We start from the raw sequence: 23,566 nt of genomic DNA on the forward strand, positions 1-23,566 counted from the left end.
GTTTCTGATTTGGCCAAGACCGTCTGTCTGTCTTTCTGCTAGCGGAGCCCAGCTGTCTGGTTTACTCCTAGCCCTTTGCCCTAGAGCTTTGCAAGGAATGGTGGGAATCCACAGACTAGCGCACTAAGCCCTGTGGCTTCTACCTTTCCTCTCATTATTGTCATCTGCCTAGAGCTTCTTCTGTGAAGTGGGATGTCACAGCTACTGTGTCAGAACCTCCAGGGACAAACTTTGTGCCTCTGAGAGTTGATGCCCACTGAGGGATGACCGCTCACAGCATGGGAACAAGGCAAGTGTGACGATGCTCCTTCAGTGGAAGTCTGAGTTGTCCCGCCCCAGGCCCTAGTGTCCTGACTTCTGCAAACTGCCTATGGGACAGATGAACTGGTGAGCAAGAAGTCAAAGACTGCTAGGCAGCCCAGCCTTTGGTCTTGCTGATGGGTGAATCACTGGAGTATTCCTTCAGGTGGGCATTTGGGAAGCAGGCATGACAACGCCTTGGCTTTATGGGGACAAGGATGGTCTCTGGCTGCAGTAAAGAAACAGTGGCTGGGCGTGGTAGCACATGCTTTTCATACCAGCACCCAGGAGGCAGAGGCAGTTGGATCTCTGTACATTCAAGACCAGCCTGCTCTATATAATATAGAGTTCCAGGACAGCAGAGCTACATTGAGACCTTGCCTCTGACTGATGCTCTGTAAGAATGAGACAAAGGAAGCCCCTCCACCAGGAAGACTACAAAATGCCATGAATGGTCCTAGGAATTTAGCTATTGATATCTCCAGCTCAGATGGACGGCCAGTGAAGCACTGGGATAAGAGGGAAGGAGAGGAAGGAGGGGACCACCTGGTTTAGCAATGATGCTTGGCCAAGTCATACAGGATGCTTTAGGCAGCCATTTCAAGTTCTACTAAATGGCCTAAACCTGGTGTTAGGTATTGTACCCAACTCATCCCTGTAAAAATTTCCATCACCACCTTCAACCAAAAGCATGGTCACAGGACCCTTCTGATATAAATGATCCCTTTTATTGTAAGTAATGCACTGGCCTGGCTTTGCACTGCAAGCCCTCAGTCAAGATATAGTCAATAACTATGGCTGCAGGTTCTTCTGCACAATCCACAATTCAGACACAGACACAGAGCTGGGTGCTTGGGAGGGGCAGGAGGGTGGCAGCATGCACCTGACCCAGGCCTGGCCCTTCCACACGTGGTTGGTGAAGGCAGATAAACCCCATGGAATGAAGAACAAATGGTGGCATAGCGTCTTTGCATAGCAGACCAAAGGGCTGCTAGGAAACCGTCCTTCATAACCTTTGGGCCCAGGCCATCCTGGAGGCCCACAACTTCTCATTTGGATTTGTTAATAAGAAAAAATAAATTAATAGCTTGGTCCTGAGGATGCTGAACCAGCATGTCCACAGTTTTTGGCACAAAAAAGGGGGGGGGTCTTTTTTTCCTTTGGAGTGCAGGATTTGCTGGGTTACTTTTAAGTTCATTTTAGAAACATTCCCTATGAGGTAATAAGCTCCCCCAGGGGAGATGGGGGGCTCTGTGAGAGCCTGAACCTGTGACAGCAGAGTTGTCTCCTCTAACATCTTGTCAGCCCACCAAGCTTGATCTCCTCTGGGTTTGGGGTGTGGATATAGATAGGCTAAGGGGTGCTATACAGCCATCAGGATGGGGTCACAGAAAGGCCGAGCTGCCTTTGGCAGCTTTGGTCTAGAAGAAGGACCAGTCCCTACTTTGGGCAAAGGCTGAGGTGGAAGCAGGACTTTGCTCACTGGCTTCAGAGCAGTTAGGGAGTGGCCTGACAGACCCCCCAAAGGAAAGGAAGCAAAACAGAGGGGCCCAGTTGGCACCGTGCAACACACATCTCTGCAAAACCAGCTGCTTTCAATTTCTGTTCTCTCTTCAGGAGTCCATCTCCGGTAACAGTCTAGAATTGATATATATAAAACCATCAAATATGGATCTGAGATATAAATTAACAAGTACAAGGCCTCACATTACATGATGTGAAAAGGCTAAAAACAGCGATAGAAACTACATTCATAAAAGTGCATCGTCAACATACAACGAAGGCTTTGGCTTGTTCTGTGCCCATGGGGAAGTGGGCATGGCTGGCAAAGAGCTGCCTGGCACTAATCCCCAGCTCCCTGGAGATGCCCATTCCTGGGCACTGGCTTTTTTTTTTCTTCTTCTTTCCTTTAATGATAACTCCCAAGAAATTGGGGAGTTGGGAGGGAGGAGCTCTAGCAATAGGCACATTTGGAGGGGAAGAAAGGGGCTGGAAGAAAGGCCCAGCACCCGGCTGAGGTAAATATGGCCAACTCTAAGCTGTTGGAGATAACTCTTTCCCTAACCCCTGCTGGCATCCTCCCTGTGGGAGGAACAAGAAGGGAATGAGGCTGAGGACAAGTGGACAAGTCAGGCTAAGAAATACAGCTGGTGGTTTCGGACACGGTTGTGGCAGCACAAGGACTTTCTGTCCCATGGAGTGGGCTCAGGCCTGACGGGTTTGAGATGCAGACAGCCTGAGACAACCCCCTGCACTTTGCTGAGCTGCTCAGGGCCAGGTGCTCTGACTTGTCTATTTCTCTGCTCCAGTGAGGGAACAGAGTGCAGGCCGGGTGGAGGCCATCAGCTCTCCCATCCAGTCCAAGGCCTAAGCCCACATGGGTCTCCAGAGCTCAGAGGGCAAAGTCTCCAGTTTAAAAACTGGGAACAGCATTAAGAGTGACTCCAACTTGTAAAACAGAGAAAATTGCATTGACAAGACTGGGTCTCCCCAGGTTCTGGAGGCAGCTCCATTTCTCAGGCCCTGCTTATCCGGGTAGCTCCTCCTTCCCAGAATAAGGCAGCATAACATTTGCTTCACTCATCTTTGGTAAGACAGGACTGACAGCGCCCGCATACCTGGAAGCTCTTAGTGGGGCAGCCCAAACCGCTACCTTCTGTAGGCTGGGGGGGCTGGGCTTTACCTCAGGCTTGCGTGGGCTCATGCAGCCCAGATAGCTGGTGGTCTCCAAACGTTGGGAGAGAAACAAAATAACACTCTGAATGAAGTAACACTATTCATAACCTTGAGTAAGTCCTGTGCCCCAGTCCCTCTTGACTTCAGTGCTGTCTGCAGTGTTAGGACACATCTGAGGGCACGCAGGACCCATGGCAGTCTTGCATACTGTTCCCAGCCCTTCCCACCATACTGAGCTTAGGATGCTAAAGCTCTGGGTCTTACAGGCTGGAGCTCCCAGTCTTGATGTCAGAGCTATCCCATCCTGGCTTTGAGTCCCAGCGGCAGATGGGGCACAGACAAAAAATGGCTGGACCGACGTTCCACTGGTCCATAGCCTTGCCTGGAAGAAGCAGCAACTTCACTGAGCCTGACAGCAGCTCCTGGCCTGCTCAGCAGGTGGCAGCTGGCAGCAGCAGAGCCCTGAGAGCTCAGTACACTAGCTGTGCAAAGTGGTGTGTGAGCAGCTCCTCAGCTGAGGGTCTCTGACGAGCTTCCACAAATATGCGCCTCAGGAAGTCCCGGCCATGTTCTGAGATGTGAGAGGGCAGCTGAGGATTGGTAGGCTGGGTGGCAATCTTGAAAATGGCAGCCATAGCTTCATACTCTGCCCAAGGTGGTTTCTCTGTAAGCATCTCCACCACAGTACAGCCCAGGCTCCTGGAAGAGAGACCCTATGTCACCTGTCAGCCAGCTTCAGGCTCTCAGCCGCTCTATACACTGTGATGAAAGGAGGTATCTTTCTCAGATCAAAACTGAAGGACAATGAGCTAAGCTAAAGGTTGATAGGGTTGCAGATATATGCTGCATGCAAAGATGTCACTCGGATACTTACTGAGACTGTGAGCCTCCAAGATAATTCTATTAGTTTCCTGTTAGTGAAATTAGTTCCTATTTCCTTGATTTTTGAGTTTCAGGGCTGCTGTCTGCATTTCTTCCTAGCTGCATCTCTTTTGTGTGAGACTGAACCCAAGATTGTGTATATTCAGCACATTCGATATTAATAAGCAATAGCTTCCCCAAGACATTTGTTTGTGTTCCTTGGCTTCTGGTCCCAAATTTCTTGACTAAGTCACTCTAACCTGTGTACCCCCTGCCACGTCTCCCACTCCCCACTCTGACCTGCCTTTCTTTTATAGGGACCTCATCATTACCGCAGGCCCACCCAGATACATCAGCATAGTGCCTCACAGTTACATAAGACCTGCTGCCCTATAGTTACATTTATAGGTTTTGGCAGTTAGGATTTAGACACCTTTGGTGGATGACACATGATAACTTTCCAAGGACAGTTGTTCTTATAACTCTTGGGTTCTTTCTGAAGTCAGATATAAAGTTAAGCAACTCAAATGCAAGCCATTTGGGCACAAGAAGGGCCTGAGTTTGCTCGTTTAAAGACAAATCTAGGCTTTCAGAATAGATCCTGTATTCTCATTCTCTCTCTCTCTCTCTCTCTCTCTCTCTCTCTCTCCCTCTCCCTCTCCCTCTCCCTCTCCCTCTGTGTGTGTGTGTGTTGTGTTATGCACGTGAGCATGTCTATATTTGTATATGCAGAGGAAGGTTGCCTTTTGGTTAGACTGAGCGGTCAGAGAGCTCTCTGGATCCACCTGTCTGCATCCCAATGCTGGAGTTACAGGCATGCCTGGCTTTTATGTGGGACCTAGGGATTTTAACTTACGTCCTCATATTTTGTATAGCAAGTATTCTTACCCATCAAGCCATCCTCCCTAGCTCTAGAACCTACATTTTCTTTTTTCCTTTCTTTCCTTCCCTCCCTCTTTCCTTTCTGACATAGTCTCACGTTCCTGGTTGGCTTGGAACTCACAGAGATCTGAATGTCTCTGCCTCCCCAGTGCTGGGATTAAAGGGGTTAACCACTAGGTCAAATTTTAGTATATGTGCTGCCGAAGCGAGCACTAACCACTAGGTACAAACCTGCTTCTTAAAGAGGTCCATCAAACATGAGGGATTTTGACTCCTGTGGCTTAAGTCCTTAGCAATAACCCTTAGTTGTTTGGGATGAAAATTCATCCCTTTTGTCAATGTGCCCTGCATTTATCCCCTCACCCCGCACCCTGGGTGCACCAGCCAGCAAGAGTAGGTCCTCAGCTTCTCTTTCTCATACTGTCAAGCCCCCAAGTTCATGTCTGATTTAGAGATCCTTCAGCTCAGTCAGTCGGGGAGATAGATAGCATCAGTACTCACCACACATCTGCTTTTCTTCCATAGCCTTCGCCACTGATGACTTCAGGACTCATCCAGTAGGGGGTGCCAGTGACAGAGCGCATGCCTGTCCCTGACATGCAGATGGTCTGTAGGCGTTTGCTGGCCCCAAAATCCCCCAGCTTCACATTCCCAGCTGAATCTCGGAGGATATTGGCTCCTAAGGCACAAAAGGGCAGAGGCTACCAGTTTGTACCCTCTTATAGTTTCCTACTATCTCCCCTTCCAGGTGCCTGAAAACTGTGGGAAGGCCAGAGCCACCACTGACTGAGACCTGAGTTGCAGGAAGCCTCACAGTATAAGGATCAGCTCCATAGTCTAGATTTGCCTTTTGGACTATTTCCCCCATACTGCTTAACCAATTTGTATACTCATCTCCAATTAAGTAAGTAATTGGGATCCTAATTTTTCAGAAAGCTCAGAGCAGTTAGTAGTGATTGGTCTACTGGTAATGGAATGGTAGCCTTGAACCTAGGTCTCACTATGTAGCTTGTCAGATCTCAAACTCACTATGCTGACCAGCTGGCCTCAAAGTATACAGGGCTCTGCCTTGGATTAAAGGTTTACAGTACTATGCCTGGCTGAACCTAGGTCTTGATGCCTCACCACAGCTCTCTCTCTACTCACCCTTGATGTCCCGATGCACAATCATGTTGCTGTGCAGATATGACATGCCCTCCAGAATCTGCCGGGTGTACTTGCGGGTCACACTCTCTGTCAGAGCTCCATAGGCCTTCAACTGGTCTTTTACAGAGCCCTAATATAGCACAAGGAGTCAAAAGAGTCCCCTTATGAGAGGCTGCTTGTGAAAGGGGACACAGTTTTTCCAGCCCATTACTATAGTGAAGCAGGGATTCATTTGAGTCTCAATTGCATGTCATGAACACTTTGGTCAGGAGCTGTCAAGACAGCTTAGGGAAAAGCATCAACAGTCCTATCTCAAGCAAGTGGCAGCGGAAGGGATCCACTGTTCTAGGTGAAGGTTGTGCTTACTTGACATGGACCAGCCCTTCTGGATTTTCAAGTTAGATGGAACCTTGGCCATTTCTCATCTCACACTCTCTCTGTAGCTATAGGAAAGGCCCTTCTGACATCAAATCCTGCTATCACTACACATGGTTTCCCAGCTCATGCGATCAAACCCAGGTCAAGGGTGACTCACACCCATAGCCACTAGCCCAAGGTCAGGCACTCTTATGGGAATTTCACATGCTTCCAAGAGCGAGCACATACCCCTGGCATATACTCCATAAAGATGGTGAGGATCTTCTCAGCACGGTCCCGCAGACAGCCGTAGTACTGCACAATGCGCTCATGCTGCAAGTTCTTCAGCAACTGGATCTCACACTCCAGAGCACTCACCTCCTGGAGAGGGACCAGTGGTCACCCACCTAGGCACTCAGCGTCCAGTTCTGCCTACCCAGGGTCAGCTTAGCTTGTTTCACAGGGATCTGCTTTGGGAACTTCTGCTGGGGAACAGCAAACTCAACTGTCTAGCCCTTGGCCACAATGCTCAGTAGCCCTTGGGATGCAGTGCTCCTTACCCAGAGGAAGGAGGGAGGAGGGGCTATAGAAGCCTAGTTAAAGTAACGACTATATTTGCCTATTCAAACTGAGGTATAGACTATGTGACTCCTACTTCAAAAGAACAAATGAGTGAGTTTCACAGCTTCCTCCTGGGCAGAGGCACTGTCTGGGGAATGGGTGCAGAGTACCCTTTGGGGAAGTGGTCGTCACGTCTCAGTTTGGGTTCCTAGGGAATCTATCTAGCACAGAGGCAGTCCTCCCAGGGCTCCAGCCACTCTGGAACTAAGCCTTCACCCCTCAGCTAGAGCTAAGATGAACAGCAGGGGGCTTGAGAAGAACTTATGGGGAAGCAACTTGTACCACTTTAGGCCAGTACTCAGTAGGTGCTTTGGCTGGAGGTTAGTGCATGGGGAAGGCCATACCTTGCTTGTCTCAGGACTATCTGGGTCAAACTGGACCTGCTTAGAAGCAAGTTCACGTCCTGTGTCCACATCATAGCACAAGTAGACCCTGCCGAAGGCACCTTGACCCAGGAGTTTCCCCCGACGCCAATTGATGGGAGCACTGGGAGCTACGGAGAGCAGCAGGACAGCGTCAAAGCATGAACTTTCTGTATTTGGACCCAGTACCGCCCACCCCTTCCTTCTCTTGCAGGCCTAAGCCCTTGGTCAACAGGACCTTAAGGTCAGAGTCCTGACAAACAGAAGACTAATAAAATAGCATTCTGTGCTGATTAATCTTATTTTCAAAGCTCCCATGCATGTTGATCCCATGCATCATTATGATTTTTAGATAAGGCCTTGGTGGATAACACAGACTGGTCTTGAACTCACATATAATTCAAGCTGGTCTCAAACTTTAGATCTTTCTGAGTGCTAAGATTACAGGCATGTACCATCCCAGCACTTGGGAGGCAGAGGCAGGTGGATTTCTGAGTTCAAGGCCAGGCTGGTCTACAGAGTGAGTTCCAGGGCTATCGCCAGGGCTACACAGAGAAACTCTGTCTTGAAAAACAGAAACAAAACCAAAACAAAACAAAAAGAATATATTCTTTAGCTTTAACATGGGGAAACCAAAGACAAAGAAATGGCTCATCATATGGCCATAGGATCAGATCTAGATTCTAGAGTACGGTGTCTCTTCCAAAATTCTGTACAGAGTGGGAAGGATGCACCAGAGAAGTGTGCCACAGCTGAGCTCCTGCCCCTGCAGCTAGTCAGCACCCCACAGCCCCCTCCTAGTCAGGGACACTCCTCACATTTGGTTGGCACATTCCTTTCCTGCACAGTAAGGGCATTCTCGCTGTCTGCACTCCGTAGGCGCCCACGGGGGTCCAGGTATTGCAGAGCTACGCCCATGTTGTCGCCATTTGTGCTCAAGGAGCGACTTGAGGGCACCAGAGTGAATAGGTTGCCTTGATGCCGTCGTATTCTGGGAAATGTTCTTCTGCCTAAAAGGGTGTAAGAGTGAGGACAGAGCAAGTCAGAGCCTGGCTACAACCAGGTGTGAGAAGCAGAGGACAGTGACCACCAGCTCAGGCGCATCCTACCTGCCGCCCCCCCCCCCCCCCAATTCATGCCAGAAAGGCTGTCCTAGGCCCCTAAGATCAAGACAAAAGCAGAAATTTGGAAGTTGCTTGGTTCAAGAAGCCCTGAACACAGGGAAGGTTAGTCTATTTGTTGCTGCCACAGAAGATGACATTAAAGAGGGGGCACCCTGGAACATACACGTACTCAAAGGACACATTCCCAGTGGCAGCATTTTCATGGTCCTACACCCCCTCACTTCCCCCATATTTAGGTAGTTTTTTTTTTTTTTTTTTTTTTTTTGCCTAAAGCCTAGAGCACACTGCCCCAGGAATAAGAGAAAATGTAAAGGCTAGAGTAATTGGTTTCTTTTTCATCCACCCCTAAACTCTCCTTTTGTGGTGGCTTTTTCTAGGCAAAAGTTTGATCTTTGACCAGCCATCCAGCAGGGCCAGTGTAGAGCACTCACCATCACTGTAGTCTTTGTGATGCACAGACACGTGGTAGCGCCTGGGATAGGTTCCACCTTTTACTCCTTTATCATAGAGCTGGGTCTCCCGATCTGAGAAGACATGACAGTTAGTTACTAGACCCAGGGTAAATCAAAATGGATGACTCACATAAGCTCCTAAGCCTCCTGAGACTTTACAGTAGAATTTCCAAAAAAATTACTATATAGTTTTTGGCTTTCCCATTTAGAGGCATCTGTGGTTCCAATACTTACGTCCCCAGCCCCTGCAGTCATCTAGATTCTGTAGAACTCACCTGAGCATTCCTTTCTGTTGTCTGGGAAGCTCCGGGCTCGGGACATTTGTGATTTCCTGAAGGATGGGCTAGAAACAAAAGACTATGAAATAAACTTCAGTGCCTGTCTAGAGCAGCCCAGAGGGCAGAAGGAAGGACATCTGAAATGGTCCCCCCTTCCAAATGATGTTCAGAAAAAGGTGGAGAAAAGCAGCTCTACCAGGAACCTGGAGTCTGGTGCTCTCACACCACACTACAGTAGCCGGAGGCCAAAAATCAGGAGGGAAGCCTCCACCTACTCTACTGAGCTCTACCCTGGCCACTGCCCCTTTCCACTTTTGGCTTTTTTTTTTTTTCCTAATCTCTAATCTCTATAGTAGAAGAAGAGCTGCAAAAACCTAACCAAATCAAACCAGACCAAACCCCCATAACAAACCACCTCGGCCTAGGCAGTAATAATGAAAACACTGCAGTGTAAAGAATGCTTTGTTTGAAGTAAGGTTTCTCTATGTAGCCCTGGCTAATTCTGGAACTCACTCTTGTAGATCAGGCTGGCCTTGAACTCAGAGATCTGCCTACCTCTACCCTGAGTGCTGAGATTAGTGTGTGGCACCACTGCCTGGCAAAGAATGATTCCTTATTTTACAGAGTGAGCTTTTCCTCATTTAATCCTCATACGTCTGTAAGTTACAACAAATAATAAAAGTAATACAGGTACCAATTATTGAGTAGCTGCTTTGTTATTACTAGTTGGTAACCTACAGGTTAAATATAACACCTCTCTTGATATGCTCAAAGACAGCCAGGAAGAAAGACTTATTCTTAAGACCTCCTTTTGGACTACCATCTCATTTTAGAGATGGAGAAATTAATAACCAATAGGAAAGTGGGTAAATTAAGCTATCTTTTCCAACATCCAGTTAAATCTGAATGGACCTTTGACATGTCAAGTACCTTGTTTATGTGCATGTACTATGCAGATGTGGATGTGCATGTGAAGGCCAGAGACTAGTATCTGGTGTCTTTCCCAGTTCTCCTTATTTTTAGAGGCAAAGTTTCTCACTGAACCCTGAACTTTCAGATTCGGCTAGACTGGCTGGCTAGTGAGCCTCAGTTATCTTCCTGTCTCTACCTCCCCAGCAGTGGCTACACTTGTGCAGTGAGTACTGAACCCAGAGATTTCACCTGACATCTGGTAAACTGAATTCCCGCTCACATGCTTGTACTTGAAGTGCTTTACTACCCAAGCCATCTTCCTAGTCCTCCGAGTATCTTTTGAGGGATATTTGGAGGTCAGAAACTGTCCATCCTCTTTGATACCCCTACGTTTAGGACAGTCCAATCTAGATCTCTGTCCTGGCTGAGACCTTGCCTACCTCGTGGTAGCACCTCTTGCCATGCTTACTTGTGCCTTTTTGTTCCCTAATTGGAGAGCAAGCCCCAAAGAAATTAACACACTAATAACCACAGATTTATTCTGTGACATCTAGAGGACAGTGATAAGTCCACAAAATCAGCACTTTCATGGACAACTGATCACATAATTTAGAAGGACTCTATTCCTGTATCTGCTTCCTAGCCCCAGACCTATTCCCCAATCCCCAATCAATAGGTTCTTAGCATAAAGAGGTGATGGCCTACTCCAAAGACCCTTTCAAGCCAGGTTATGGCACAAAAGGAATTGGCATACGAAGACTGTGAGCTCCAGACCAACTATCTAGTGAGAACAGGTCTCAATAAAGCAAAATAACAAAACAAACCCTTGATACCACTAGGTGAACCACATAGCCATTGGCTATATAAAGCATACCACTGACTTCTACCAGTGTTAGAAGAAATATTTTACATCAAGAGATAAAAATTAAGCAATCTGGATATTCTGTTTTCTAATTAGCTTCTTATTCAATCAGAAACATTTGAAGAAAGAAAAAGACAATGGACAGACCAACCTATGTGTGAGAATCCCGTTTTTCTTTCAAATTTCAACAAATCATTGCTTCTCAATCCAAATCACAGTAACAAGGTTAAAAAGTAGGCAGAATATAGTATGTGTAAAGTCAAACCACATAAAGCACTGGGAACAACACAGCCAACAATAAGTGAACTGTTCTTCTAAAATATTACTAAGTTTATTTTACTGTGTTCCTAAACATTCTCAGAGTGTTGGGAAATTGAGGGGTTCTCTAGAAGCACACTGTTTTAATCCTGGACCCGTGGCTGTATCCAAGATATAGACTAGCCAATTCTACTCTTAAATCCATTCCAAAAACGCCTACTTATTAACCCAAACCACTACAACTCCTTACCTGTCTGCTGACCTGTCCAAGGATTGGCAGCTTCCTGACAAGGAATTTTCGGCACTGCTCAGGGGATCTAGCATCTGTAAGGTAAGCCACACAATGAAACCACAGTTTGACTCAAATCCCAGTCAGCTGACCCAGGGAGAGCTAGCATGTGGTTCTTTTGTCAAAATATGGAGGTGTCTTTGTTTCCCCATGTAGTGGAGGAAGAGTTACAGGGTACCATTCTCCCTTAGTTTGAAAGGCAAGCTTCTAAGATGAAGAAAAATGTTTGGCTGGCTTCCTCAGGACTCTGCCAATAGAGCAAAGTACTGTTTCTCTTGTTGGCACTTTCTTGGCCCATCAAAATTAGAGCCTGGCACTTGACATGGTATTGCCCTGCAATGGGTTTCCAGTGGAGTTTGGGTGGGACCTTAATGCTTCTGTTTATACTCTATAATTCACTGTTTATACAGATAAGCATTACCTCATTTCACAATGAACACTGCAAACCAAGAAAGGTGAGGAGACACATCCAAACTAAAAACATGGTTAGTGCACAGCTGGTGCCAGAAAAACAAAACACTCCCAGCTCCTGCTCTACAGCAGAGGTAAGAGGTGTCTACATAAATTAAAGTACTCTTCTAACTTATATGCAATAACGAAGGACCTTCAGAATAGATTTTTTTCCAACCAATCTTCTAAAAGCTTCATTTTTTTTCCCTCTCTCCCGGACATAGAAGTGGTAAAGATGGAACTGTAGCCTTCAAATTCAGAAAATGGTCACTACTCTATATCCATGGGGACTGGTTCCAGGATTCCTGCTGATATCACAGTCCCTTATATAAAGATATCATGTGTGTATGTGTATATGTACACACATATATATGCTCTAGACCCTTATCTAAGATAATATGGTATTTGTAGGTAAAACACACACACACACACTTCCTGTATACTTTACATTATCATGATTACTTACATATAATAATATAACATAAATGCTGTGGAAAGTTGTTAAATTGTATTGTTTAGGAGATGACAAAGAAAAGTCTGTACATGTTCAATACAGACAGATGGTCAGTAAAAAACCCAGGAAAGAAATCTGCAGTTAGGGGCTGGTGAGATGGCTCAGAGGTTAAGAACCCTGACTGTTCTTCCAGAGGTCCTGAGTTCAATTCCCAGCAACCACATGGTGGCTCACAACCATCCATAATAATGAGATCCAATGCCCTCTTCTGGCGTGTCTGAAGACAGCTACAGTGTACTTACATTAAATAGTAAATAAATCTTAAAAAAAAAATTAAAAAAAAAAGAAATCTGCAGCTAAAGGCTTATTGCTCTAAACTTAAAGTTACCTGGAAAGAAAGAGTTTTAAAAGGTTTCTCACATACTTTATAGCTTGAATAATTAAAGGTATAGGAATCTGCTTTCTGTAAAATCACACATGTACTAGTATTAAATTGTATGTGTGGCACTTGCACACAAGATATAGGAGCCCACTGAGCCTAGAAGAGATGCCAGCTACCTCAAAGATGGAGCATCAAGAAGTCTTAACTTCTATACCATCTGTCCAGCCCACCTCCAGCTACCCCAAAGATGGAGCATCAAGAAGTCTTAACTGCTATACCATCTGTCCAGCCCACCTCCCTTTTAAATATTTATTTTTATGCTTGTGTATGTGTCTGTGTCTGTGTGTAAGGGAATATGCAGTACCTACAAAGGTCAGAAGACAACATCAGATCCCTGCAGCTAGAACTACAGGCAGTTGTGAGCTGCCTGACATGGGTGTTGGGAATCAACCTCAATTCCTTGAGCCTTCTGTGGCTATTTTATCTATTAGAAATTTTCCCTTCTTAAGCCAAATCTCAGAAACTTATAACAACTTAACTCGCTGCAGTAAAGACAAGCTCACTGAAGGGCGGGGGTAAAGCAGAGTTCTTGCCCTTGCTCAGTTAACTGATCCAAAGTTTAATGTTTATTAAGTAAGCTATGTTAAAAATTTAGCCATCAAAATGGTTAAGCCATGTGATCACATTATGTTATAGAAGACTCCAACTTTGTAGACTGGAACAACAGAGTCAGACCAGTCTTGAGAAGGCCATGCTATGAGAGGGACTAATAATAAGGAACTGCAGGTAGCCTCTTGAATCTGAGAAACTCCTTGAATAACCTCTAGAAAAGAAAAATGGCTTCAGTCCTGCCAAGCACAAGGAGCTAAACTGTGCTAAGAGCCCCAAGCTTGAATAGGACCTTGAGTGTAGCCCTGTGAGACCACGAGGAAAAAAAAAACAGTTTAGTCATGTTTGGACTTCTAATCTAAAGATACTAAAATAATAAATGCTTTTTGTTTTAATACCAAATCTGTAACAAATTGTTATATAACTAACAATAGATAGGTAATACAGCTATTGGCAAAAGCATGTTATTTTACTAGTCCTACAATCTAATTTATAACCTGCTCCTCACCTTCATCAAGAAATAGAAAAACTAAAAGTAGCCAATGAAAAATATAATCTGTCAGGTCAGGACTGTTCATAGGTAAAACTAAAACACGTCAATGAAAAGTACACAGACAGAGCAGCACAGTGTTGCTTTGCAATCCACAGTGGGGTTATCATCAAGTGCTCACCTAACACTAGTGAGATTAAGAGGCTTAGATCTCATCTTTCAAAAGAACTGACCTTTGGCCCTTCAAAGGAATTAACCCATTTTGGGGGCAGAAATGGTTCTCAAAGCACTATGGGATGGGCATCAAATTCCTCAGATCTGTAATGGGATCACTGGGAGTCCCATCACAATCTTGGTCTGACACAAGTCATGGTACACCCTGATACCCCATCTCTACATCCTCATACTCACACACTGCTCGCTGGTCTCTGGGATGAATTCGCCTTCACTGTTGATGCTCGTATATGATCCCTGCCGGGCAATGTGCTGTTGTCGCTCAGGTACATAACCAGGGGGAGGAGAGCTTCGGCCAGGGTTCTGGGAACCTAGAGCACAGAACGAAGACCCTTTAACAACAGAGCTAAGATGTAGTACAGAGGAGCAGGGCCAGATAGAATACTGATCCCAAGAGGTCAGGGATGCAATTTAGATAGTCATGCAATTCAGCATGTTCAGCTTGAGGAAGCAAACACTATCCCTTCCTTAACAACTAACTTTCAGAGACAGAGCAGCACTAGAGCATATATAACTAAGAACTATGACACAGAACATGAATCAGAATGAATTCTGTGACAGTCTGTGTAAGCTGGATGTTAGTTAGCCAGCTTTAAAAATGTGCGTAGGACCCTGAGATGACTCAGCAGATAAGAGTACTTGTCAGTAAGCTAGAGTCCAACCTCCAGGATCTACATGATAGAAGCAGAGAGAAGACTCCTACAAATTGTCTTCTAACCCCCACACATGCTGTGGCATGCACTGTACATGTATGTATACACAAATGCAATAAATAAACATAATGAAAAATTTAATGTTCTTATATATTATTCATAATGTCAATTCTCTTGATAATGTCACTGTAGGTGCAATTTTTTGGTTTACATTACTGGGTTCTTAAATCTACCACCCCTCCAACCCTTACTCCACCCTAATTCCTTCCAACCCCCAAACACTAGGGAGGAGAGAAAGAAGGTTAGAGGGGAAAGGAGGTATAGACCTCTTTAGACTACTTCCTGCTGATTAAGGGAGCTGGGTTCTTTGGTCCCATCCCCCTCCAATCTCCATGGTCATCAGGCTATCCAACAAGCAATCGAGCAAAGCAGCAATAGCAACGCAGCAGCCGCACAAGCCAACAGCCACAGAGGGAGCAGCAGCTACCCTAGGCTCTCTTGGGGCTTTCCCATTTATACCCTCTCAAGAGTACCCAGAGTTCCAACACAAACTATCTGCAACTGGCAAAAACTGTGCCCTTCCTACAGCAGGGGACAACCATAGTTAATGGCTGTGGACAAAGAGCAGCCCCTATCCCAAACCTGGGATTAAAACAAAAACATTCATATAACCAACATTCTTACTACATGTTACATCTTTTTCTTTTTCCCTTTTGGGCACCAATGCCACATCTTCCTATCCTAGAAAGAACCTAGGAAAATGACCAGTTCAATTCTATACACATATAATTGGGAGATACACTGCAAGATCACAAGCCTCGAAACCCTAAATATTACCAAGCCCTGTGTGTGTGTGTGTGTGTGTGTGTGTGTGTGTGTGTGTGTGTGAGAGAGAGAGAGAGAGAGAGAGAGAGAGAGAGAGAGAGAGAGAGAGAGAGAGAAACTAGCTTGGCATAATGGCGTACTCTTATAATCCCAGGAATCGGGATAGAAGCAAGGAGACTAGTATAAACCACATACCAAGATTCTTAAAAGAACAACAAAAAAAGACCACAAACAAACAAACATACACAAAAACCCACGAGGGCTAGGGATGTATGTAGCTCAGTGAATGAAGTCCCCGGGTTTGATCCCCAACACTACACACTGCAAAACAAACAAGAAAAACTCAAACTAATAAAATATAACAATTATAACAAAATATTTCAATAAAACTAACAGCATCACTTCTCCTTAAAACCATTAGGTAAAAAATGGGTTACCTGAATGCAAGCACTAATAACACAATACATTCTAATAACTGGAGTAGCCACTAAGTGACAAATGGACCGATAGCAAATGTAGTATGGATACATTGGACAAAGGCATGACTCACATTCCAGGTATAATGGTGTGAGAGTTTATCATGAAACTTAAAGCACAATTTAAAACTTACTGTTGGACCTGGAGAAATGGCTCAGCAGTTAAGAATCCACACTACTCTTGCAGAAGATCAGAGATGGATTCTCAGCATCCCTGCTGGGTAGCTCACAAGTGCCTGTTACTCCAACACCAGGGGACTCTGATGCTTCTAGCCTCAGCTGGCACTGGCACACTCACACACACACACATCCATATAAATAAATGCAACACACCTTAAAACAAAGCAAGTCAGGCAGTGGCGTCTTATGTCTTTAATCCCAGCACTCAGGAGGCAGAGGCTGAGTTCAAGGTCAGCCGGGTCTGCAAAGTGAGTTCCAAGACAGCCAGGGCTACACAGAGAAATCTTGTCTTAAAAAATAAAACACTCCTGTGGGCACCGCTCACAGATCCTGATCAATTTCTGTAATAGACACTATGTAATTAGATTGGGGGAGGGCTCGGTTTGGTTTAACAGGCTGTCAGCCCAAACTGGCTATTAGAACATGGGTGTGGGCCTCCATCTCCCGGAAGCTGAAGTGTGCTGGTAGTATGCAGTGACAGTAAAGGCTTAGTCCCCACTTGAAATACTTCCAGCACCATGCCTGTGTGCTATTATAATTCTGGGTAAAATAGATTAGCCTTGAAATTGTTGTAGACAATGTTAGCTAGATGCTCTTGGGCCTGGACCTCTTTGTGGTATCTAAGCCAGGTTGGTTTCCCTGATTGGCTGGCACACAGGCCTAGGGCAGAAAAGCCTATCTAGAGTCTCCAGGCACCAGTGCTGTTTGGTCAGAGTTCCCTTCATTTTTTTTTTACTTCATGGATGTGCTCTGGACAATCCAGGTGAAGGAATTGTCCGGGTGCAATCAGGGGCTCTTAAGCACTGTGCCATCTCATCTTCCCAGCCCCCAAACTTAAATAGTCTTGTTCTCTTGAAAAAAAGAAAAGAAAAAGAAAAAGAAAACAAACAAAACCACAAAAACTCAGCCTGATTGTGGTATTGCAGCCCTTTAATCTCATGTTGTGAGTTCTAAGTTGGCCTGGTCTACTTAGTTACAGGCCAGCCATAGTGAGATCCTATCTCAAAAAAAGCTCTCTGAGTGGTGTCTTGGATAAGAATGGCTCCCATAGGCTCATATATTTGAGTGCTTGGTGCCTAGTTACTGGAACTGCTTTGGGAAGAACTCATGAGTGTGTCCTTGATGCAGGCATGTTGATGGCATGGCCCGCCCAGGTGTAGTCTCTCTCTGCCTCAAGCTTATAGGTCAGACGTAAGCTCCCAACTACTGCTCTAACACCATGCCTGCCTGCCACCTTGCTGCCACTATGATGGTCATGGACTCACACTCTGAAACTGTAAGCAAGTCCTCAAATGCTTCTTTTTATAAATTGCCTCTGTCATGATGTCTTTTCACAGCAATAGGAAAGTAATCAAGAAATTGTGTGCTTCCAATTTCTTTTCTTTTTCCTTTTGGTATTTTTGAAAGAGTTTCTCACTATGTAGCACTGGATGTCCTAGAACTCACTATGTAGACCAGTTTGGCCTCAAACTCAAGAGACCTGCTACTTCTGCCTCCCAAACTCTGGGATTAATGGTGTGTACCACCACACCCCATCCCCATTTCTTCATTTAAAATTTTCTGACTAAGCTAGATGTAGAGTTTATGGAACTGAGGTAGGAAGATCACTTGAGTTTGAAGCCAACCTAGACACAAGTATAAATTTAAAAAATTGAAAATGAAAATAGAGTCAGACCTTATGGCACCTAGGAAGTAGAGGCATTTCTGCTACATAATGAGTTCAAGGCCAGCCTGGGATATAAGAGACCATGAAATATAATAAAACAAACATAGATTCTAAATAGTTGACTGGTAGTGACTGAAACTATAAAAAGAAGTATAAATAAAAGGTCCTGTACATTAGTTTATCAGCTGAGTTCTTTTGAGCTTTGGCCCCCAACAATTTTTTGGGGGGAGGGATTTGGTTTTTTCAAGATAGGGTTTCTCTGTGTAGCCCTAGATGTCTCGGAGCTCACTCTGTAGACCAGGCTGGCCTCGAACTCAGAAATTCGCCTGCCTTTGCCTCCCAGAGTGCTGGGATTATAGGTGTGCGCCACCACTGCCCGGCAAGCCCCCAACATTTTGAGGCTGGGGTCCAAGAAAAATTACATGGATACACCTGGGCATATGTCCTGGGGCTCAGCTCCTCCAAGTACCTTCTCTAACTAGGTTTCTTTCTGTATCAGATAAGACCACGCTCTGAGTAAGGCTGGTAGCACATGCCCACAATCCCAGCACTCCCGAGGCTAAGCAGTATCAGCCAGGAGTGAGGGCATTCTGGCAGCGGCAAGAGGCTGCCTCTCCTTACCACTTCCTTCCACACTTCCTGGCTACTAACCTTAGGTTGTTGTCTTTATTTACGAGTTTCCTTTTTGTTGGACATTCATAATAATTACTTTATTTGATTTTCAACAATTTGCAAAAGACCTTTGACAAACATTCTCTGCTTAACTGCTAAATGGCAGGCACCCTGCAAGGTACTTTTGTTACTTAAGAAAAAAACAATCTTTAGACACTTCAAGAAAAATAATAACAAGGCCAGTGAGATGCTCAGCAGGCAAAGGTACAAGAAGCTTGCATCCAGCCTCACAGTAATGAGTTCAATCCTCAGACCCTACATGGTCTGAAGAGAGGACTGAGTCGACCATGTTGTCTTCAAATGTGCTCCCCTAGCTTCCTGAGAACAGTTATTCCGTCATGAAGAAAGCCAGAAACATAAGAATCCTTTTCTCTTTTATACCCTCTACCTCTCTCCTACAACCCAGAAATCCCCGACACCAGAAATGGCCAAGTGTCATCCCTTGACAAAGTATTTCACAGCAATTTAATTGGGTTTTCTGGGGTAGAACTCTGCAGGCAAGATGTTCTATGGAAATACCTAAGAGAACAAGTTTAGTAGCTGGAGGTGTGGGGAAGAACTTGACTCAATCTACCCTGGAAGATGTGACCAGCCATCCCAACTTCACTCTTTCCTGACAGAAACCAGTTTCAGAAGGAAAATTTAGGATACGTACTGTTTTAATTTCATACATAGCTCACTCAGCCTGCACTCCAGGACAGATAGATGACAAGTTCATCTATACTGTAAGAACTGCTGAAGAGTCTGGCTGAGATGCTTTTAAAACCCAGAGAAAGTATATTAAGCATAAACAAATGGGCCTCAAAAAAACTTTCTGAGTCAGGGAGGCTCCTCCTAAACCAAGAAGGACCAACAAAAGGAAGAAAAACACTTCCCAGCACTCTGGGAGGCAGAGGCAGGCAGATTTCTGAGTTCGAGGTCAGCCTGGTCTACAGAGTGAGCTCCAGGACAGCCAGGGCTATACAGAAAAACCCTGTCTTGAAAAATCCAAATCAAAAAAAAAAAAAAAAAATGCAATAGGCTACTGCTTGAAAAATGGTGGCAGGGTTTCACTATATAATTTGGGCTAGCCTGAAAGACCAGGCAAGGTGGCCTTGACTCAGAGATACACCTGTTTCTGCCTCTTGAGGGCTAGTATTAAAGGCACACACTACACCATGCCTAGGAAAAACAGGCTTTGCTTTTTGTTTGATAAGGCCGTATACTCCAGGCTAGATTTGAACACATCCTCTTGCTTCTATCTCCTGAGTGCTAGGATGACAGGAGTCTCACATTTGGTGCTTAAAGGATGGCTTCTAAAGAGATTAAATGATTCTCAGAGTTCTTCAAGAGACCAAGTTCTTCATTCTTCCACATGAAGTCAATTGCTCTAAAACATGGCTCAGTTGGTTGTACTGAAGACAGTGATTCTTGGAGCCATCTGTTGGGGGCTCAGGAGTCACCCCACAAACCACATGAAGACCAATCTCAGTCAGACAGGAATAGTTTATTAAACATACACACCAAGAAATTCTACAACCATAAGTCTCACTTAGGGCCCATCATCTTAAAGTTCATATGAACTGTTATGTCTAAAACAGCTTGAATCGGGGCTGACCACCAGGCAGCACTTCCTGCACCTGAGTATGAGCTCACTGTGGGTTTTGCAGTTTTAGCCTTTATAAACTGTCCCTAAGAAATGTTCCAAGTAGTAGTTTTCAGCTCCTGAAGTCAGAGCTATGTCCCTGTTTGACCAGTGTGTATTCAATAAACTATCCCTGTCTGATTGAGATTGGTGTTCATGTTGTTTGTGGGTTCAACTCTAGAAGCCCAATAGCATCAACCGAAGGACATAGTCTCAGATGAGAGGACTGAAATAATGCTATAATATTGTACTGAAATAGACAAAGAATTTTGTGTATTTCCTGTCTCAACCTCTCCATCCCAAAGTGAAAGTACCAGTTCTGAAGTCAGTACCTGAGCCATGGTATTGAAATTACCTGCAGACTGCAGGAGACAATTTATCTAGGTGTTTTAAAGCTCTATAGAAACTAAAGCTGCTCTGAGTATAAATTTAGGGATATTTTGCCATGAACTCACAGAACAATAAAATCAGATAAGATGCCAGGCAGTGGTGGCATACACCTTTAATCCCAGCACTCAGGAGGCAGAGGTACTTGGATCTCTAAGTTCAAGGCCAGTCTAGTCTACAAATTGAGTTCCAGCACAGCCAGGGCTGCATAGAGAAATAATAAATACTAAGATGACCTTGTGTGAACATAAGAATTTGCTTTTCTCACCCTCTCACTGGTTCCATAATCCAGATTTCTACATTAAATCTCTTCTTTCTGAAACAAGTTACGGCTTTTTTCTAGCACTTGAACCCAAGATGCTCTAGAATAAGAAGACACCATAATTTTACTTAGAACAAATGTTAAAAATGTCTCTTATAAGCAATAACTTAGAAGAAGAAAAAAGCCTCTTTCTTGTTGGTGATACTGACAATGGTCCAGAGCATTCCCTCCTCTACTGACTCTCCCTTGCTTTGGCAACTGGGATGAATCTAGCACACAAGGCCACTGCTGCAGACACAGGAGGGCCTAGGGTGGGGGTGGGGGTGGGGTAAGAGCAAAGGTTTTCTGGGCTTTTATTTCCAGCCAGAGACTTTCACTTTTTCCAATCCACACTGTGGCCTACAGAAAGCCAGCCTAGCTATCTGATGGGCTACACGCCAGGGGCTATTGTGCACAGGCCCACTGCCTGGAGCAGGAAAGGGAAGTCTCCCCAGACCAGGACTATCAGAGGAAGCAAATGGAAACAGCAGGAGGCGGCATGGCTGCTCCAGGGTATTTTCAGTTTTGTTTTTATCTTCATTTTAAAAACTGAGAGCCAATGAGAGGCACATCGACAACTGAGAACAAGTGAGAGAGGGCCAGGCCATGAGGACACTGAGCTGCGAGACCTGACAGTCACTTATTTACTAGCCACGACCAGGATGGACCCAGAAGGCGCAAAGCCCTGCCATCAAAGCACACCGAGTCACAGTCCTTGAGGGGACTCCCTGGGGGAGGGTAAGGGCAGCGGTTCCCATGGGACAGCCTTTACTGACACTCCAGGCTGACTGAGCTGCTCTAGCCACATCAAGAAGCCCAGGCTGGCATCACAGAATAGGCTATCCGAAGAGCTTCCTCTGAAGGCACTCTAAATGGAAGGAGAAGTCCAGGGTTTAAGCATGAGCTGTTAAAAATCTTCCCAGATTATGTTAGTCTGTTAGTGTCTTTAATCCAGAGAAGTCGAGCAGAAATAAACTGTCTCCTTCAACTATGAGTGATTCTTTTGCTTGTATTCTGACTTAGGGCTAAAGTGCAGCCTCTCACTCTCCCCAAAGAACCCTCATCAGGAAGCTGATGCAGTCAGGAAGTTGCCTCTGCAGGGAGTTCTAGGGCTTTGGGTCAGTGTTAATGTACAGGTCACTGCGAGTACAAAGAGATATTTCTAAATCCTTTTCTCTTTTAGGGGACAGATGAGATAGGAGAATAATCAAATCTTTTTTTCTTCTTCTTCTTCAATAGAAAATTGGAAGCAACATTTCCTGAACTGCTCACATGGGATAAGGCTGTGCAAAAATACCTCTCAATCTTTTTATCCCACAGACACCAGCAACAACCTATGTTCCAATTTTATTTATTTATTTGTTTGTTTGTTTATTTTTGGTTTTTTTGGATTTGGTTTTTTCGAGACAGGGTTTCTCTGTGTAGCCCTGGCTGTCCTGGAACTCACTCTGTAGACCAGGCTGTCCTCGAACTCAGAAATCCGCCTGCCTCTGCCTCCCAGAGTGCTGGGATTAGAGGTATGCGCCACCACCGCCTGGCCTATGTTCAATTTTAAAGCAGGTACTATCATCATGCACTTTACAATCTTACCTAGTGTCACAGAATGTACTGAGAGGAGAAGAAAACCTCTTCAGTGAAGGAAGGAGATCATTTTATTTTCTCAATATGTATTAGCAGAAACTACCTCAACTATCATGGTTTCTTGTCCCAGGACTAGAAGTTTATGCTATGCAGTGTTTTGACTTTCTGCTACCAGCTATTGCTATAGTTAAGATTCCAGCTTTTCCCCTTTTCCCTTCATCCAAATTCATCCTTCACTTGGAGGTAGAGTTTTCTTCTCCTTTTCACAGCACTATAGTTCTAGATTCCACAAAGCACCTCCCTGCTGAAGCTCACATATTTATGGCCTAATTGCCTCCCTACTCTTTTGCAGCTTATTCCTCTCTTTATTATTTGCTGAGATCTTTAAAGATATCCTGACACACTCTCTCTCTCTCTCTCTCTCTCTGATATGAAGCATGTGTGTGACTGTGTATGTTTGACTGTGTGTCTGTGTGTGTGACTGTGTGTGCAGGAGAGACTGTGTGTGTATGTGCGTTTGACTCTGTGTGTATGTGCATTTGACTCTGTGTGTGTGTGTGTGTGTGTGTGTGTGTGTGTAATGCCTCCCCTTTAAGCCACTAGCTTAAAAAGACCAACAGCGCCGGGCGATGGTGGCACATGCCTGTAATCCCATCACTCTGGGAAGCAGAGGCAGGCGGATTTCTGAGTTTGAGGCCAGCCTGGTCTACAGAGTTGAGTTCCAGGACAGCCAGGGCTACACAGTGAAACCCTATCTCGAAAAAACCAAATCAAAAAAAAAAAAAAAAAGGCTCAGGTATAGAGCACTGATTAGTGTAGCTAGAGTCTTGGGTTCAGTCCCTGTACTGGGAGTGGAAGGGAAGCTGGCATAACAGAGGCAAAGGCACTTAAGGAATTAGGATGTACTGCTATAAACACATTAGCTGTGGCTAGGCCATAGAGTGTCAGGGCACCACCCAGCAAACTATGGAGGAACAGTGCTTGAATTTCCACAGGCAGAGAGATAGAAAGAAGGCATTCATATAGGAAATCCCATCTGTCTCTCTAGTGATCTCTTCACAAGGCTTTTACTTCTTTGAGGTAAATTTCATTATCATGGAATTGTGTTGTTTTTTTGAGTCTCCTCGAACTGTAGCGTTTGACTGGAACTAATGACAGTTCTACGTCATTGTTCTTACTATTGTTCTTAGCCCTTCATGCTT

General features: G+C 45.0%; 1 protein-coding gene across 1 annotated transcript in view; it reads right to left on the reverse strand.

Moving 5' to 3' along the window:
• Positions 1 to 1,006: 1,006 nt before the first annotated feature.
• Map3k3 (mitogen-activated protein kinase kinase kinase 3) overlaps positions 1,007 to 23,566 on the reverse strand; it is a 72,127-nt gene continuing 49,567 nt past the window's right edge. Inside the window, exons 7-16 of the mRNA XM_052196750.1 lie at positions 14,177 to 14,310; positions 11,342 to 11,415; positions 9,057 to 9,124; positions 8,761 to 8,853; positions 8,024 to 8,215; positions 7,188 to 7,336; positions 6,472 to 6,603; positions 5,866 to 5,995; positions 5,221 to 5,398; positions 1,007 to 3,675 (exon numbers count right to left, since the gene is read on the reverse strand). Coding sequence (XP_052052710.1) covers positions 3,447 to 3,675; positions 5,221 to 5,398; positions 5,866 to 5,995; positions 6,472 to 6,603; positions 7,188 to 7,336; positions 8,024 to 8,215; positions 8,761 to 8,853; positions 9,057 to 9,124; positions 11,342 to 11,415; positions 14,177 to 14,310 — 1,379 coding nt within the window. The 3' untranslated portion in view covers positions 1,007 to 3,446. The remainder of the gene's footprint in view (positions 3,676 to 5,220; positions 5,399 to 5,865; positions 5,996 to 6,471; positions 6,604 to 7,187; positions 7,337 to 8,023; positions 8,216 to 8,760; positions 8,854 to 9,056; positions 9,125 to 11,341; positions 11,416 to 14,176; positions 14,311 to 23,566) is intronic.

This window comes from Apodemus sylvaticus, chromosome 10, assembly GCF_947179515.1.
Source record: "Apodemus sylvaticus chromosome 10, mApoSyl1.1, whole genome shotgun sequence".
Classification (NCBI taxonomy): Eukaryota; Metazoa; Chordata; class Mammalia; order Rodentia; family Muridae; genus Apodemus; species Apodemus sylvaticus.